Genomic DNA, 19,391 nt, shown 5'->3' with positions numbered 1-19,391 from the left:
CAGTATAGGTCTGTCTGGGAAGCAAACCCAGGCCTCCAAAGCGGAACATACCAACCTTAACCACTAGACCACAGTGCTGGCCCCTCATTTTATTTTTAATGATTATGATTAACACATAAAACTCCTTTCCATCGTCACTACAAAGGGAATATTACGTATAAATTCAGCTTGTCTATTTTTAGGTGTTTTAATTAACTTTGACACCCCTGATGAAAACAAAGGTCTGCCACTTCTCATTCTAATTTTTCCCACTGGCTTTCCTTTTTTTATACTGAGGAAGTCAATATATTCTTGGTAATTCTTGGCAGGGTAAGAAGCAACATGGAAAGCTCTTTACTTCCACACAAAGGTGAAACAGCAGCAGTAGAGCCAGAAACAGGAAGCAGGCAAAAATTTCAATCCCATCATGGGTACTAAAACATACTAAGACAAAGTATAAACACGCGAAATTCTTTATTTAAAGTACATTTCTCTTATGAGAAAAAAATGTTTCTTTAAAGCACCTCTTGTTCACCTCTTGTAAAATAATTCAGTTTTATATGTAGCAAAACTAAAGGGCTATTTCTCTTTACACATTTATTTTTCTCTTAGGAAAAAAGTCCAATGTTGCTCTAAAACTGACCTTAATCATGATCAAACCTAATTTGCCTCTGTTAGTGACAGGACTACAAACATGAATGAGTTAAAGAATTCCAAATCATGAGAGTTCATTTAAAGCTTACTAATTATGTTCTGTGAGCTGACAAAAATAAAGTCTGATATAGGACAGCTGTCATCCACTTAAATGCAGATGATCATGGTTTTTTCATTTAAGATTATCTGAATTTGTAGAATATTAAACGATCCAGTTCTAAGGACTCAGTAACTTATTTTTTCATTTGAAGATTTATGTAAAATATTAACTATTTTGGTTCCTGATTTTAAAAAAAAATCAAATACAACAAAGGCTAGCCCAAAGACAATGTGGCCTTGCTTGAAATCCAGCTGGCACCTATGAGCACTATTAAAAGCTCTGATTGCCTTTTGTGCCCTTTCATTAAGAGGCCTCATATTCTGAACACAGGTATGCTTTAGTCTAAATAAACATTAATAATAGGCCTGAAATCTGAGGATACAATCCACAAAATAAAATCACAGTAGTTTCTTCCTCTGTTACAACAATCCAGTACAGTAATTCCTCTATATTAAACCTACCTTTCCAGGTAGGTAGAAATTATATTTGAAAAAATCCACAACAAAATTACTCAGAACACCTAAAACTCATATTTGGAAAGTATTTCACAATATTACATCTAAGTTGCACAGAAGACCCCAGTGATCACTAGGAAATCTACCACAGTCCAGTTTTTCCAATCCAAGGAGGTCCAAACTCCGGGGAATAATGTGGCCATCTTCTGCTGCTGCTCTGAAAAATATTCGATCAAAACGAAGCTTACAAGTAGCAGGTATTCCAAGATTAGAGTTCATTTGTGTATCCCATGTATACTGGCAATGCTTAGGTTTGCCCAAAAACTCCCAGACATCCAAAATGTTGTTGGGTAAACCACCACATTTGGTAACCTGAAAAGAAAAACAAAGAAAACTATAACATTCACTGTCTTTTTTCCTTTAATTTGAAAAGGTGTCTTTACTGTTACCACGTTTAACTGCAACATTTCAAGTCAGAATGTCACAATTTATTAATACACAAATGCAAAACTAGGTATGTTAGTTATAACTAGATATATTATGAAAACTATTTGCTGCATGGTAATAAGTAACATAAAAAGATTGACAGCCAGAGAAGTCTGGAATTTGCCCCTTCTCTTCTGCCATAACTAGTTCCTAGCTTTGAGTGTCAGATAAATCTCAGAAGGCTGAAAATCCACCGCCTTGGTTATTGCTTTTAGTAGTTTTTAAAAAAATGAACACAAGTGAAAAGAAGGCAAACTATTACTTTAGTCTGTAAATTTACAAGTATACTCTTTATATATCCAATAATGTCAACTGCCTTCAGTTTTATTTGAAATTTACTAACAATGCTAATACTTCCTTCTGCCACTCACACTTCAGGAGTTTTAAAAACATTTTATTGTGGTAAAATATACATAAAATTTACCATTTTAATGTGTACAGTTCTACAGCATTAAGTACATCCACCTTATTGTGCAACCATCACTACTATCCATCTCCAGAACCCTTTATTATTTTCCCAAACTGAAACGCTGTATCTATTAAACACTAACTCTCCATTCCACTCTCCCCACTTCCCTGAGAACCACCATTCTATTTTCTGCCTGTATGAATTTGACTATTCTAGGAAACTCACTTAAGACGAATCACGAAACATTTGTCCTTTTGTGAGTGGCTTATTTCACTTAGCATAAGATCTTCATGGTTCATCCACGTTGTAGCATGTGTCAGTATTTTCTTCCTTTTTAAGGCTGAATATCCCATTGCATGTACATGTATTTTGTTTATCCATTCATCTGGCAATGGACACTTGCGTTGCTTCCACATTTTAGCTGTGGTGAATAATGTTGCTATGAACATAGGGTAACAAACATCTCTTTGAGACCCTGCTTTTATTTGTTGTGGGTATACACCCAGAAGTGGAATTACTGGATCATATCGAAATTCTATGTTTAATTTTTGGAGGAATTCCCACACCATTTTCCACGACAGCTGCACAATTTTACATTCCCACCAGCCTTGCACGAGGGTTCCAATTTCTCCACATCCTCGCCAATGCTTGTTATTTTCTGGTTTTTTGGTAACAATCCACTAATGGATGTGAAGTAGGTATCTCATTGTGGTTTTGATTTGTATTTCTCTAATAATTAGTGACACTGAGCTCCTTTTCATGTACTTATTGGCCATTTGTATATCTTCTTTAGAGAATATCTAGTTAAATCTTATACTCATTTTTTAACCAAAATTTTTTTTGTAGGAGCTCTTTATACATTCTAAATATTAATCATCTGTCAGATGATTTGCAAATCTTTTCTCCCAATCCATGGGTTGCCTTTTCACTCCATTGACAGTATCCTTTGATGAACAAGTTTTTAATTTTGATGAAGTCCATCCTATTTTTTCTTTTGTGTTCTGTGCTATTGGTGTCACATCCAAGAAATCACTGCCAAATCTGATGTTGTGAAGCTTTTCCTGTGTTTTCTTCTAAGAGTTTTATAGTTTTAGCTCTTACCTTTAGGTCTCTGATCTATTTTGACTAAACTTTTGTATAAGTTGTAAAGTAAGGATCCAACTTCATTTCTCTGCATGTGGATATCCAGTTTTCCCAAGACCACTTGTTGAAAAGCAGGATTTTTTAAAAAGTAGGTAAGTTAGTTAACCAGGCCAAGAAACATAGCTGCCATAAAGTCAGTGATTTACAAATAGTCCTATAGAATGCTTGATTTTTTAAAATAATCTGTGTACAAGGACACAAAGTCAGTAAGATAAACAGAGTACCATTTCTTTTATTTGGGGTCCTGCCTTCACTTTGGCACTAAGTCTAGACACACTTTCACCTTCCATTTCACTTTTTCCTCCACTCCTGGACATCATGGCAGTGAAAATGAACAGAATCCCCATTTCAATTCACTTTTCTCCAACGTGAACTCAGCCAGAGTGAGGAGGAAAGGCAGGGCAGGCTTACCCTTTAATGTTTCAAATAAAAGTCCTGAAAAGTCCCAACACATCTCAACTGAACGAAGAGGAAAGATTTTGTTTCAGACCTGGACACGGGGGTGGCAGGAAAGGGGGCTAAAAAATGTTGGAAAAAAGAAAACCTCAGAAGGAATTGAAAGTTAGGGACAACTATGATCGTCAAATCTTTCTGTTCTTTTCACCTTGCAACTAGAGAAACTGCAAAGAAACGACCTTTTTTAAACCCTTCTAATCATTATTTTCTTTCTATCACTCTTGTTAATCAACGTGTATTGTTTTGTGCTGTTTCATATACAGAATTTATGTTTTCCCCAATAACGTAAGAGCCCCTCCGCCTCAGCTTCCCCAGTGCTATGCACATTTCACAGCTAAATAGATATTTGCTGAATTGCATCCGCAAGGTCACTTACACATTTTGAGTGAATGAAGGTCCTAATTTTAAGAGCTTTGGTCAAAATGAACCTACATTAGTTTCCACAGCAATAATCTACCCATAAACATTGAAGTGACTTTGTCACTCACTTCTTGATCCCTTAAATTTGTATCTCCAGCAAATATAATGGTAGCTGACTCTGGAGCCTCTTGTATTTTCTTCAAAACCATTTTTAACTGATTGATTCGTTCCTTAGCGTGCCCTCTGGTGCTCTCCAAATGGGAAGTCATAAGGAAAAGTTCATTTCCCGACACACTCACCTGCAAGAGGATAATTATACTCGTTAAAATTATCACTAACCACGGATGCTTAACTTTTATAACATTCAGCAATTATTCAACCGATTGGTATATATTTACTAAAGTGAAACTATATAATTAACACTGTGCTTATCCTTCTAGATCAAAGAAGTGTCAGGTGCTAACTCTGCTCCCAAAGAAGACTATTTAGCAAGCACCCACTAATACTTCAAGACCCAACTCAAATGTTACCTTCCTGTGAGCCCTTCCCCAATGTCCCCAGTCAGTCAGTGGCTCCCTCCTCTACACTCCTATGGCATGCTGGAAAGACTGTTTTAAAAGGTCCCCTCAACAGAATTACAGCACAATTATTCCTCTCCTACAAAGCCATGAGTCATTTGAAAGCAAAGACGGTTCTTTTTTTATTTACTGCTATATTATCAAGAGCCTGGCACTCAGAAAAGGTCAGTTAAATTAATGAATGAGAATCATTTACCATTTGCAATTAAGATACCAACAATGTAGGCTCTATTATTATTTAAACTAATTGCCAACAGAATCAAGTGCAAATTCTTTCATATTGGGCATTCATGATCTTCTATAATCTATATCCAATCTACTCCACCTACTTCTTGTCACACTACCCCTCTTCGTGCCTTCTACACCCAACCGAACAGAACGCTCATTTAGACCCATGCATGCCCTGTGTGATTTACATATACCTTGCCACTTGCAATTTGCAAGTTTGCTTGTGGTGATTCTGTCACCGGAACTGTTCTTAACGTTACATCTCACATATTCTTCAGGGCCCAATTCAAATACAAATTCCTTCATGAAATTTTCACTAAACAATCTAGCTAATCTCATCATAGGAAAAAAAATTGTTAACCATGTATGGTGGCAGATGTTAACTGGACTTACTGTGGTGATCATTTTGCAATATATACAAATATCATCATTATGTTGTACACCTGAAACTAATATAATGTCAATAATGCCTCAATTAAAACAAAAATAACAATCTAGCTAAAAGTCACCTCTCTATTCTCTAAACTTCCCTGGCACATCATTCTTTGTACCTCTCCCTGGCACTTATGCCTCTCCTTTATTTTAGTTACTATAGCTACAATGCTTCCCTTGCTACTCTCTGAGGGCAAGATCTATTTGACTCATTTTTGTAAGCCTCACAGAGTACAACACCATACTATGTACAGTGCATTTAGAGAAAAAAAAAAAAAGTACTTCAGGAAGCAAATGTAGAATATTAGCAAACTCTTAAATATTCTTAGGAAAATATCTAATGGAGTAAGGATTTTACTTTTACAAATTTGTCTATATTTGAAATTTATGGGGCCGGCCCCATGGCCGAGTGGTTAAGTTCGCCCACTCTGCTTCTGTGGCCCAGGGTTTCACCAGTTCGGATCCTGGGTATGGACATGGCACCGCTCGTCAGACCATGCTGAGGCGGCGTCCCACATGCCACAACCAGAGGGACCTACAGCTAGAATATACAACTATGCACTGGGGGGCTTTAGGGAGAAGAAGGCGGCAAAAAAAAGAAGATTGGCAACAGATGTTAGCTCAGGTGCCAATCTTCAAAAAAAAAAAAGAAATTTATGTAAAAACTTAGTTTACAAAGGTCTTTAAGACTATTTTAGAAAAATCTATCAGCGAGGAGCAAATTCTCCTCTATAGGCAATGGTTTTTTAAAAAAGACATCTCCACAAACTATAAAAAACAGCCCATTCTTTTTTTAAAGAAACAGTCAATTTTAAAAAAACTACTTACATGCACACACAAAAGGTTTCTCATCATTTTTGTATCTGGAAAAGGAATAATCTCTTGGCTTTTAAATTTCACTCTCGATTTCTTTAACATTATAGCTGTGAAATATCCTTCTTCATTACCTTCAAATGTTTTGGAAAAGAATTTAAGCTGACAGGTCAAGAGTATCTTGCAGTTTATCACAAGTCCCCCTGAAGATTTTATAACAAACAGGTACAGATATTTAAATGGATCTAAATCTTAAAAGTAAACTATTATTTCAAAACAGTTGAAGATGGTCAACCATGTCCCTATGTTTACCTTCTCCCTCCCAAAATGTAACTGGAAGTATGGAAGAAATATAAAAATAAAAATGAAGTCACATAGTCCCAAAAATAGTTAAAGGTGCCAATACCAAAGAAAAAATTTGAGAAATTTCTGAAGGACAGAGTAGATGAGACTTAAACTGAGGCAAATTGACATGCATTTACCTCTCACTCTGGAAGCACCAGAAAAATTACAGTAAATGAATAAAACATTTAGAAAGGGATAAACCTGCAAGAAGAAAAGAGAACAGAAGTGGAGGGGCAGTGAATGAAAGCTCCCAAGTTTTTCAGAAAACAAAGTAGACAGAGAAGCGGTGACTGGTTTATTAAAACAGACAGACACCACGTGCGTGCCTGCAGCAGAAGACCAGGGACAGGAAGCAAGCAGATTTGTTCCACCAAAGCCTGGAAACTCTGTACTTGAACGCAAAGGTAAGCTACTAAGAACAGGAGGGCTAGTTCAAGGTTCAACAGCCTCTGGGTCTCTTCCCCAACCCCTTACAGCCAAGTGACCACCCTTCGGCTAGCAGAAGACTAGAGATGTAAAGAGAAATTGAACTCTAGAGTCACCAGTCGCTGGGAGGCGTGACAGGGAGATGGGCTGAGGTGTGGAACTGAACAGAGGGATCAAGTGAAAGCTGCCTCCTCAGAGGGCGCCTCAGCTCCCTTGCTCTATCCTGCTTCCAGCCAGCAGCTAAACAAGCACCCCCCGAACCCCCATCCAGAGGACCAAAAGTTAGAGAGTTATTTTCCGAGAAACTGAATGGCCTCAGATTAGAAGACTTTTTTATCCTGACATACTGACAACTGGGGGTCTCTCCACAATCCATCCCTCACCCAGCTGTGGTGGGGGCACTGTCGCCTGCTCAGGTACGAACTGTATTTGGCTTTTCAGTACCTGGAATATAAATGTGAACCAAGAACTTAGAACCCTAAACATTTATGGAACTGGTCTAACATGAAGGACAGACACCAAAACAAACAAAAAGAAGGACTGAAAACAACGCAGGGAAAGAGAAAAGACCTAAAACAAACAAACAAAAAACTAACTTAAAAAAGCCTGATATCCTCAGAGATAAGATACTGCATCCATAAACCAAGAATAGTAAGTTCTATAAAACAGACATGCAGCAAACAGAGTCCCTGGGAAGTCAAAATAATGACATCTAAAAGTCAAGACAACTGCCAAGAAAGTAAAACAATCAAGCGATGGGAAAGTAAGAAAGAAAGATATGAAAATTCAAGGATGGACCAAGGAGGTCCATCCTTTTGACAAAAAGGGATTCCAGAAAAAGGGAAGGAGTAAAGAGATTATAAGGAAGAGAAGGAGAGAGGAAGAGAAAGAGAGAGAAGGAAAGAGGAAAAGGAAGAGAAAGGGGGAAGAAAAAGGAGAGGAAAGAAGGAGAAAAGAATGAAGGGCAAAGGGAAGAAGGCAGGTAGGCTAGAAAGATGGCAGGTGGGCAGCCCGCAGGTGGGAAGGAGGGGAGAGGGAGAATAAGGAGGAGGAGGGAGAGGGAGGAAAGAGAGAAAGGAAGGAGACGGAAGGAGGAAAGGCGAGAGAAAAAAAAAATTTTTCAGACCTCAAGACCACAAACCTCCGGATTGAAAGTTCATACCAAGTGTTCAGCACAATAAATGAAAAAAAGACCCAAAGAACACTAGGGTTAAAAAGAAGACCCTCAAAGCTACTGGATGAGAGCGGGGAAGAACAGGAATTACAACAGCGTCAGACTTACGATCATCAGTAAAGGGAACTAGAACACACGGAAATAAAGCCTTCAAAATTCTGAGGGAAAATGACTTTCCACCTAGAAATCTATGTCCAACCAAACTAGCAACTAACTATGAGGACAGAACACAGGCATTTCCAAATGTGCTACAACTTAAAAACTTCATTCTCCGTCCACTATTTCTTAGAAAGTGATTAGAGAATGTGCTCCAATAAAATGAGGAAGTAAACCCAGAAGAATGAAAGCATGGGATTCAGAAAACAAGAAATCCAAAACAGAAGAGAGGCAAAAAGAATCTCCAAGAGAATACAGACAAGTCCTACAAAGAGAGAAAGACACAGAGACTAAGAGAGAACCTTCTCCTTAGCAATTCTGGATTAAAGAATAAATCAAAATTAAAATCACATCCTATATAAAAGCGAAAGTCAAAGAAAGCATGAGATTTAGTCAAAAACCATGAAATGCAGCCAAAGTGGCATGTTAAATGCACTTTAAAAACAAAACAGATAGAACATCAAAGAACTATTCAAGGCAAAACCTAGAAAAAGAACAAAATAAAAATTATTAAAGACTTGTTGAAAAAGCATAACCACAATGCAATTATCACACTTAAGATTTTTAGTAATTTAATTTCACCAAAAAGATACTCAGTGTCTCAAATTTTGGCAATTTATATTTTCCTGAAAAATCATCCATTTCAACCAGCTTTTCACATATACTAACATTAGGTAAGCTGGATAATGTATTCTCCCACAGTTTTCCAAGTATCCCGTGTCTGGCTTTTCTCAAACTTATTTCATCTGTGATTTTTCTTGTATATGCTCCAACAAGCTAATTTTGATTTATCTCTTTCATTGACTTGTTTTTCAAAGAAAAAGACAAGTTAAATAATAGGAAAACTGTTACCTGTAATAATCTCATAACTACTTGCTTTCTTCTTTAGGTAGCTATAATATGGGGGAATAACTTCCTGTAGAAATATCACATCTGGGCTGTACCTAATAAAAACATCAATTTATGATAAATACCAGGTATACTATTTCATTTGCAGCTGCCTAGATTAGGAAAATACAACGTAAAAGTAACAAAATTATTACTCTCTAGGACACCTAATATTCAATGTTCATAGAGATCTTTGATAACTATAAAATGAGAAATCTATGCTATTTAATACATAATATTGTAAAGATCAAATTTAAAAAAAAATATGTGACAACACTTTAAAGTTAAAAGAAGTGGAATTACTGACAATAGAAACCAGTAACATTGAGAGCCTACAATCCTCCTACATCTAATAGATGCTTTAAATGTTATGATCTCTTTCACTTCTCTTGAAACAATTATTATCCATGATGAAGAAAACTGAGCTCCAGAGAACCTGAGTTGCTCACAAGTGGTTACACAAGGTCATGGAGCCAGTATGTGGCAGATACAGATCTTTTTGGTAATTTTATTCTCATGGCAATAATTATATACAAAGTTTAATAAGTAAAATAGTAGTAGAAGGCTTCTAACAAAAATTAGTGTTCACTCTCTACCGTAACCCACAATCCCACTCTTAGAGGCAATCCCTCTCCATTCTTTCAGATGTTTCTTCTGAGAGCTCATCATCAACTCAGGTCTGATGCCAAAGCCCACAGTCTTGTTACCCTCTTTGTAAACAGGCAAGACATTATCATGCTACCATTAACAGAAGTAATGATACTTACAAAGCTAAATAGGAACACACTCCTTGAGCCCTCTCTTGCAGATTGTTTGGATCCAATCCATCAATATTCCAGGTAATGAAAGAGAACATGCTGTCATCTTCTTGCTGAGTATTTTCAGCTGTGCTGGTTTTGCAACTAACGGACTCAGTCGTTTCCTCACTGGTTAGGTCAACACTGGCAAGATCAGAATGAAACACAACTTTGCAAATAACCTATAAACTGATTCATTTAAAAAGTATTTTCTAAGTATTTGCAGGCCTCACTTTACAGATAAATGGATTTTTAAAAAGCCCTGAAAGTATCTGTCTATAGAAAAGCAAAAGCCACATGACTGAGGAAAAAGATTCTTACAATGTTTTCCAAATGTTTGCTCACTAATACAGTTAGAGCCAGCTCAACATCCTTCAATGACATGTGTCACTAAAATGATAAACTAGGACCCCAAATTAGACTAAGTGATGTAGATTTCCAAATTTATTTAGAAATCCTATTAATCATTTTAAATCATATTTGCAATAAGATCTCATTGTGGCAGATAAACAATGACTGCAAATTCTTTGTTACTCCCTCCATTGAGAGGTGAAGTCTAACACCACTCCCCTTGAATCTGGGCCTTGGCGACTTGCTTCACCAGTAAGAATATGGCGAAAAGAATATTCTGGGACTTCTGAGGCTTGGTCTTAAGAAGGCTTGCAGCATTCACTCACACCTTTTGGAACACTCTCTCCAGGAACCCTGAGCTGCCATGTAAGATGTCCGACTCCCCTGAGACTGCCATGCTGGAGAGGCTACATGTATGTGCTTCAGTCCAGAGTCTTACCTGACCCCACCTTCCCCTATCCCCACCAAGGCCCAAACATTTGAATGCAGGGACAAAACACTTAAAAGGTGACTGCTAAGCATTCATAAACTTACATAAATTTACAAAATAGGTTTCCATATTGATAATTTTAATAAATTTAATGCCAGTATTTTAACTTCTTTTTTTAAATTATTTTTTAATTGAGGTATAATTGACATATAATATTAGTTTCAGGTGCACAACATAATGATTTGATATTTGTATACACTGCAAAATGATCACCACACTAAGTCTAGTTAACTTATTATTTTAACTTATTTTGAAATAATTTCAGACTTTCAGAACTGCAAAAGCAGTAAAAGAATTCTATTCACCACTCACCCAGATAAATGTTGACGTTTTACTTACTTAACATTTACTTGATTTTTTTATTCTGAAACGTTTGCATAAATACTTTTGTACATATTTCCTAAAAACAAGGACAGGCTTACATATATACCCTAGTACAATTATTGAAAGTCAGGAAATTATCACTGATACAATATTATCATATAATTTAAAGACCTATACAAATTTCACCAATTGTGCCACTAATGTCCTAATCTAGCATCACAGGTTGCATTGAGCTGACACATCTTTTTCAGTCTTCCTAAATCCAAATAGTTCTTCAGTTTTTGTCTTTCATGACCTTGTTATTTTTGAAGAATACAGACCATTTATTTTGTAGAATGCCCTTCAGTTTGGATTTGATATTTTTTCATGAATAGATTCAGATTATGCACTTTTGGCAGGAATGACACAGAAGTGACAGTGTGTCCTCCTCAGTGCAGCACATCAGGAGGCACCTGCTATGGATTTGTCCCCAATACTGCTGTTAACTTCGATCACTTGGTTAAGGCACTGCCTACTAGATTTCTTCACTGCACAGTTATGATTTTTTCCCTTTTGTAATAAGTATTTGGTGGGTAGGCACTCTGAGACTATGTGAATATCTTGTTTCTCGTTAACATTCACCCATTAGTTTTAGTATCCACTGATGACTCCTCTCTGAAGTAATTATTACTATGGTGGTTCCCAAATGGTGAGTTTTTTCTAATTCCATCATGCCTTCTATATTTAGTAGTTGGAATTCTATTGTAAGGAAAAGTGTTTCTTTCTCCCCTAGGCAAATGTATTTATATCAGCATAAATTCTTACTTTATTCTATAAAGCCTCACTCTCACTGACACTTGATCTGAGTTACAAGAGACAACAGGCCACGGCCTAATCAACCACTTTGCTTGTTTCTGCCAATTTACGACTCTGGGGTAGAGGACTCCTAATGGTCCTCCATCCCACAGCCAGTCAGCTTGATCCACATTTTTTATGAGGGATTATTTCAGGGAATCCACCTCGTTTGTTCCAATTTCTTTGTTGGTTACAATTTAGGCTGCAACTAACAGACACTAATTCAGGCCAGTCTGAGCAAAAGAGAGGAATTTATAATGAAACAGGAACACGGCACAGAGCCAGGTACAAGAATGCAGCTATGTCTAAGGAAGTGCAATCAAGTCTTTCTCTCAATCCTACTCAACTCCCTCGGCTTCATTCTCTATCTGCAGACCAGCAGTCTCAGCTTCCCCATGCACAAAAAAAGATGGGTATGGATCCCAAAAGGTACTAAGTTAACATGCTACAGTTCCGGCTCCACAGGAAGATTCAGACTTAGATCTCTTGGTCCTAATCTTGAAATCCCAGGAGAGAGGATCTGACTGGGCAGTTTGAGCTAGGTGAATCTCTACTAATCTAACTGGCTCTAGCTATTACAACATGGGAGCCAGAGATATACCACTGTGGGTGGGTGGACAATTCCCCAGTAAGAGACTAGGCAGATAGAAAACGAAGTCTAATGAAATGATCTGATCATATCTGTAAGCCAGTGCAGCTGAAAGATCAAAGAGAGAAAAGAGTCTCCACTATGAACAGTTACTGTGTAGGCTGCCCACATAGGTGGAAGAATTTCATACATTCAATACATATTTTTTGAGAGTTTATTACAAATCAAATATATTAGACTTTGGGAAATCAACAATGTATAAAACAGATACTCTCTTCACCAAATGTGTAGTCCAGCGGGCCAGCGGGAGATATAAAATATTAAACAGCAATTATAATACGAACTAAGTTATTATGACAGGGGTCATGCAGGATACTATAAAAGCATCATTCTAAACTGGGCCTTTAAGGTTAATACTATTTAGTAAGGAAACAGGAAAAAAAAATTCTAGACAGAGGAAATAAACAGGCTAAGAAAATATCTTTACAAAGGCTGAAAGGCAAGAGAAAATGGCCCACTGGAGAAATCGAAAATATGATATGCCTGGAACTTTTTGTAGGCTAGGAAAGAGAGAGTGACAGGAGACGAACCTGTAAAGACAGGCAGTGCTCAAACTATGGAGGGACTTGTAAAGCATCTAGCCTTAAAAGAACAGCAGTGCAGGAAATGGGGAGGGAGTGTTAGAATTGTTAAAATTAAATACAAAATGGAGATGGGACTTGACAACTTCCAGAGCAGACAAAACCATTTAAGCTAGGAAAGCAAAACTGAATCTACCGTATTTCACGAACATAGGTGAAACTTAACTTAGATTATTTCTTATAAATGCCTCCGACAACCAAAAAACAAACAAGTCATCTTCCTAAAAATGGTATGAGATAATCACTTTTAACCAATCCCCTGCCTTGCATGACATTTGGTCCTGTCCAAAACATCCATCAGACACTTGGTCCACACCAAAAGGTCCTTGACATCTGGTCCTGTCCAAAACCATTTCCCAGGGACCAAATATGCCCATGGACGTCTTGGATAGGACCAAACATCTGCTAATCATCCCCTACCGTGTAGAAATCACTGTAATAACCAATCACTGCAGAGATTAAACAACTTCCTAGTTTTCTCTGTTATAAGCCAATCTATAACTTGGTGCCACTGAGCTTCATAACCGTCTTTGAATTTGGACGCTCCCAGTTCATGAACTGTTCTTACATGCACAATAAATTCTTACTTAACACTATTTATCGATTGGTGGCTTTAACTTTGTCATTCCTGGATTTTTGACGGAATACCAGAGGCGGGTGTGCATTTTATAAAATTATTCTGGCTGAGCAGCGGAGAGGAAATAAACAAACAACATAGGAAGCAAGAAGATTTCCAAGTTACTGTTCTCCAAGAGAGGTTTTTCCCTTATTCATTTGTTCCGAACCTCTTGCTTACATAATTCCTATAATTCGAGTCAAAAATTACATTTCAGATTGTTTCTCTTCGGGCTCCAAATTACGTTCGAATGGACAGTCTGGACCTTGGGAGGGAAGCGTTAGCCCTGCTGCCGGGGCGCCTCTCCAGCCAGAGGCAACAGCACAAACCCCTCGCCTCCGGATCTTCGGACGGGAGACCGGACTCGACGCGCCATCGGCCGCCCCACGCCACGGCAAGCCCCAGGATGCCGGATGCATGCCGACAGAACCCGCCTCCGCCCGGACTGGCTCCCCGCCCCCTCGTCACTCACCAGGACTCGGGCCCAGAGAGGGTCTCCGGGGGGCTTTCCAAGGCACTCTCCTCCACCGGCGGCTCGAAGTAGGAGTTCAGCGCTCTCTGAAAAACAAAGACGCAGGGATGGAACCTGTGCGCCCACGGACCCGGCGGGAAGAGAGAAACAGCGACAGCGTACTTCCATCTCCCAGTCGTTCTCGGCCAGGTAGCACTGAGCCACGGCGTCGTCGCAGCTCGCCACTGAGGCAAACTCCACACACAGGAGGCGCCGCTTCTTCACCTCGGGCTCCCCCTCCTCCCGCTCCGCCTCCGGTGCAGCCTCCGGACCGCTCTTCTGCTCCATCGGCTCACCGCGGGCTGACCGCCCCCTGACGCCGGCCAGGCGGTCGACGGCCGGCTCTGCGCACGCGCCCGCCGCCCCGGCGCTCCCGCATTCACCGCCCGGCGGGGAAACGCTCCCGGCTCTGACCGGGTGAAAACCCAGCCCGAGCAACAGGAGGGGCGGCTGGGACTGGCGAGGCCAGACCTGAGCGAGCGCGCGCGGGCAAAACTGTGCGTGCGCGCGCGCTCGCTACGGGGCGCGGAGCGTCAGTGCGCGACCCGCGGGGGTGAGGGGCGGCGGGTGCGCGCGGCGCCGGACTTGGAGCGCGCCGCGGGGCGGGGCCGCGTGCCGTTCGCCCTCGGTGCCCTTGTTCTTTTGTTAAGCTCTGGGCTTCCCGGCTGTTGCGAAGTTCGCTGTTGCGTGGGTCCCAGGAGCCGGGGAACGGTCCACGATGAGCCGCGTGCCCAAGAATCTGCAGGAGCTGATGAAGGCTATAACCGGTGTTCGCGGTTTCGATAGAGTTGTGGAAAAGGTACTGGAGGCGAAGCCGCGGCTTCTAATGCAGGGGAGGAAAGCACCGTGCTCGGCGCGCCGTGAGCGCTCGATAGATCTCTCTCCCTACATTCTCTTGGACTGCGCTCGTGGGTTCATCTTAGTGATGATGAGCACTGCTTTGATGGAGCCCCATTATGTGCGGGTCAAGTGCATAGATGATCTCATTTAGACGTCCGTAAATAAGTATGGTTATCAGTTGTGGCGACAGAATTGCTCGGTTCGAGAGATAGAGAGGACCTTAGCGTTCGACCTTTCAACAGACAAGCGCTGGCGGTGATCCGGAGGAAAGAGTAAGAGGCAGCCTAGAGGATTAGAAGATAAATAATTGCAGTAAGGTAGGAAAGCCGAGTACCAAGTAGAGTGGTACCAGAGTTCGGTAGGGCCATACGTGCCCCTTTTGCACGTAAACAGACTGCTCAGACTTCCGGTTTCCAGTGTCCTTTTAGGAGAACGTCAGGTTACATAGGCAGCCTTTATAAATAAGCATGAGTAACAAAAGCCCTTGGTTATGTCAGACTTGGAAGACATTTAACAACCTAAGAACTTTTAGGGTTTTTACGAAATGTTTTAATGCATACATGCCTGTTTTCCTTCTGATTAGGATAGAGTATTGGGGAAATGTGGAAATAATTTGGAAGTGGAGTTTAAACACAGACCAGCTGCGATCCTTTGTGGGACGAATGTGGGACTTTGGACCAAAGTCTCCTGCTTGGAACACAACACTTTACAAACTGTAAATAACTGCCCCTAAGGATCTCTCAGAGTTTTTGTGGAATACAGAGGAAATAATACTTAGACAAATGTGCTTAAGGTTTCAAATAGCAAATACTATAAAATCTAAGGACACTCTACAGTAACTTTTTGAAAAATACATTATCCAAAAAAAGAAGTATTGGTCTGAGGAGAAGTTTGAATTCCTTAAAAAAATCTGTAGCCATTTTCATTGTTAAACTTTCAGCAACCTTATAGGCATGTATCTTCTCATGACAATCTTGGCACAGGTTGTATTTGCCCTTGAGCATGTAATTAAAATCCTCATACCTTGAACAGACATACTGAAATAGTCGTAAACTCCATGCGTGCCTGCATTGGCGTTAGTGGTAGCTTACCCTCCAAGAAGATAAGCCTGTTAACCCAGTGTCTAGACCAGCACTGTCCAGTAGAGGTACAATGCAAGCTACATGTGTAATTTGTAAATCTTATAATAGCCACTTTTTAAAAGAGAAAGAAATAGGTGAGATTAATTTTAGGAATATATTTTAAGTAACTCATTATATCTAAAATATTATTGTAACCTGTGATCGCTACAAAGGTATTGATTTTTTCGTACTTCATCTTTGAAATCCAGTGTGAATTTTACACTTACAGCACATCTCAGTTCAGACTAGCCATGTTTTAAGTGCTCAATACTGACATGTGGCTAGTGGCTACTATATTAACTGCGCAGGTCAATACCATAGTCGGTGTTGTGTGTTTGTTAATTTGATCTAAAATATGTTTTGTGGTTATGTTTCACGTAGGCAGAGTTGCTAAGGCCAAAGTATATATTTATGCATAGTGATCCATAAATTTAGTTGTGGACATATTTCTTTTCCTTTCACTGTAAGTTTTAAGTTAATATGACCAAGACCAGTGGTTCTCAGTTGAGGGTGATTTTGCTCCCCGTGGGACATTTGGCAATGTCTGGAGACATTTTTGATCATCACAACTGGAGTGGGGTGGGAGGGATGCTGCTGGCCTTTAGTGGTTAGAGGCCAGGGATGCTGCTAAAGATCCTACAGTGCACAGGTTCCCTCCCCTCTGTGCCCACAACAAAGACTCATCTAGTCCAAATGTCAACAATGCTGAGGTTGACCAACCTTGACTTAGACCATCCTGTGAATCAGTCATTTTGTCCTGAGTCAAAACTAGATAAATTGCTACTCTCTTGTTCTTTCTAAATATAAACATGTCTTTGCATTGAACTGTGAGTTGGTTGCTCAAATCCTGGCACTTCCACAAGTCTTGGCATGGAATAGAATGTCTTTCTCTAAATTGCTGGTTAACAATTCTTCATGTTAAACTCTCTCTGTTAAAATAACTAGTGTCTTTTTTGTTGCCTCACTGGACCTTGACTGACAAAATTATTTTATGTCAAATAGTTGTCCCTCTGGTTATTTAAATATGACACCAGAGAGTTTTCACGGCAAGAAATGTTCATTTTTCAATGCAGGGTTTTTAAACACAAGAATATTGCTAAAACTGAATTGGAGTAAGGATGTATATGGTCTGCCTTTTGCTTTGTAATAGCAAAGAGGAGGAGGGATAGTGTTTCTGAGTGTAAGAAGCAAGTGAGATGCACAGTACTATCACTTCAAGTCTGCCTCATTACCCTCTTCCGCAGTGGCCTTACTGGCTGACGATATACCCGGATAGAGAGAACCATCTCACCAAAACGGAGCTCCATTTTCTTCTTGGTTGTATAAGAAAGACAATTCTATCCTGAGTGCTAATCTCTGATTCTTTCAATGATTTTTTTAAGCCAATGCGTCAAGTAGATTAACACTTGAAAATTTGGCTGAGAATATTCCAATGGGTGTTCTGTTTTTTGGACAGATGTTTTGACCCAGCGTATAGAATCTGGTAAATGATGGTGACTTTCCATTCCTCCAAAAATGGTCTGTTGAAGAAGGCTTTCCAGTCAGTTTTGGCACAGATGTCAAGTCAATGCATGAGATCTGACATTAGAACTTTTTTATTTTACCCTGTTCTCTTTTGAAAACTTTTTGTCAGTGTTTGTAAATACCCACAAAACCTGTCTTTTATAAAACACTGATCCAGAAAAACTACCAGTTAACATAAATGTCCTGCTCTTTCTATAAAATCACTTTAAAATCAATCAAATTAAGTACTGTGAAATTATAAAGAAATACCAAACACAGTTCCTTGCCTCTGGGAGTTTATCATATAGGAGAGGAGAAAAGTGGATTCCAAGGAACAGCTCCATCAGAGGTGCCCTGAGAAAAAAGAATAAGTTGAGGAAACACTGATGTTGTACCCCTCTTTTTTTTCAATTGTGGTAAAATAGACATAACATAAAATTCACCGTCTTAACCATTTTAAAGTATACAATCCAGTAGTATTCATTGCATTCACATTGTTGTGCAACCATCACCACCATCCACCTCCACAACTCTTTTCATCTTGCAGAACAGGAACTCTGTCCCCATTAAATTATAACTCCTCACTCCCCTTTTCCTCCAGCCCTGGCAACTGCCATCTATGTCTGTCTCTATGAATTTAACTACTCTAGGTACCTCATATAAGTGGAGATGTGCTATCCTTTTTGCTTATTTAAACTTTTGACTAGTTCTGCAATGAATAAACGTTTCACTTTATCATGTTTAAGTTATTTGCCAATGGAACATTTTCCCACACAGTAACACATGTGGAGTGACATACCTTGGGAATCTCAAGGGACAGGCTCTGTGCTAGGATCTGGAAATAACATGTGGAGTCCAACACACAAAGAAATAAGGGCATAGAGTTCAGAAGCTAGGTAAAATTGTATAGAGTCATCCTTATGGAAATGAGAGACGATGTATAAGTAAATGAGATGTCTTAAGAGGAAGAACACAGACTAGGAGAAACATTATGGATTTAGGACGGAACCTTGAGGACATACAGGATTGAGAAAGGGATGAAGAGTCTTTGAAGATGGTAGAAATGGTTAGGAAGGTAAGAATAGATTTTTTTTTTTTTTTTTTGAGGAAGATTAGCTCTGAGCTAACATCAGCTGCCAATCCTCCTCTTTTTGCTGAGAAAGACTGGCCCTCAGCCAGCATCCATGCCCATCTTCCACTACTTTATATGTGGGATGCCTACCACAGCATGGCGTGCCAAGTGGTGCCATCTCTGCACCTGGGATCCAAACCGAAAAAACCCCTGGCACTGAAGTAGAATGTGCGAACTTAACCGCTGTGCCACTGGGCCGGCCCAAGACTAGACCTTATACTTACTAGAAGAACGTTGAGGCTTTGGATTGACCACAAAAGGGGCAGTGATATTATTTAAAATTTATCAACATGATATGGTAACAGATTTTTCCAAATTCATTATTGGCGCTTAAAATTGCCTAGGTACAGGAAATGCACAAGAAAATAATAAAGCAAGATTCATTCAAAGACTTATGTACAGAAATATTGATTTAACATTATTTGTGATATCAAAAATGGGAAGTAACCTAAATGTCCAACCATAGGGGAACTGGTAAAAGAAATCACTGGAGCTCCATGTGAAGGAGTCATGTCTTAAAAAGTGATTTGTAACATAAGAGCATGTCATTAAATGATATG

General features: G+C 39.4%; 2 protein-coding genes across 3 annotated transcripts in view; one reads left to right on the top strand and one right to left on the bottom strand.

Moving 5' to 3' along the window:
- Positions 1-436: 436 nt before the first annotated feature.
- TDP2 (tyrosyl-DNA phosphodiesterase 2) lies at positions 437-14,816 on the bottom strand. Of its 2 annotated transcripts, none has more exons than XM_014851612.3 (7): positions 14,359-14,816; positions 14,197-14,282; positions 9,850-10,023; positions 9,047-9,138; positions 6,109-6,296; positions 4,171-4,341; positions 437-1,560 (listed from the first exon to the last, which is right to left on the bottom strand). In XM_014851612.3, exons 1-7 carry the CDS (start codon positions 14,521-14,523, stop codon positions 1,279-1,281), a joined length of 1,158 nt encoding a protein of 385 aa, XP_014707098.1. In that variant the 5' UTR covers positions 14,524-14,816; the 3' UTR covers positions 437-1,278. The 2 variants fall into 2 exon arrangements, with proteins under 2 accessions (XP_014707098.1, XP_014707099.1); XM_014851613.3 differs by having other exon boundaries at positions 6,109-6,227.
- Positions 14,816-19,391, top strand: part of ACOT13 (acyl-CoA thioesterase 13) — a 26,321-nt gene continuing 21,745 nt past the window's right edge. Inside the window, exon 1 of the mRNA XM_014851610.3 lies at positions 14,816-15,034. Coding sequence (XP_014707096.1) covers positions 14,954-15,034 — 81 coding nt within the window. The 5' untranslated portion in view covers positions 14,816-14,953. The remainder of the gene's footprint in view (positions 15,035-19,391) is intronic.

Source organism: Equus asinus, chromosome 8, assembly GCF_041296235.1.
Source record: "Equus asinus isolate D_3611 breed Donkey chromosome 8, EquAss-T2T_v2, whole genome shotgun sequence".
Taxonomy (NCBI): Eukaryota; Metazoa; Chordata; class Mammalia; order Perissodactyla; family Equidae; genus Equus; species Equus asinus.
Note: the sequence above shows the minus strand (reverse complement) of the source record. Positions and strands in the feature narration are given on the sequence as shown.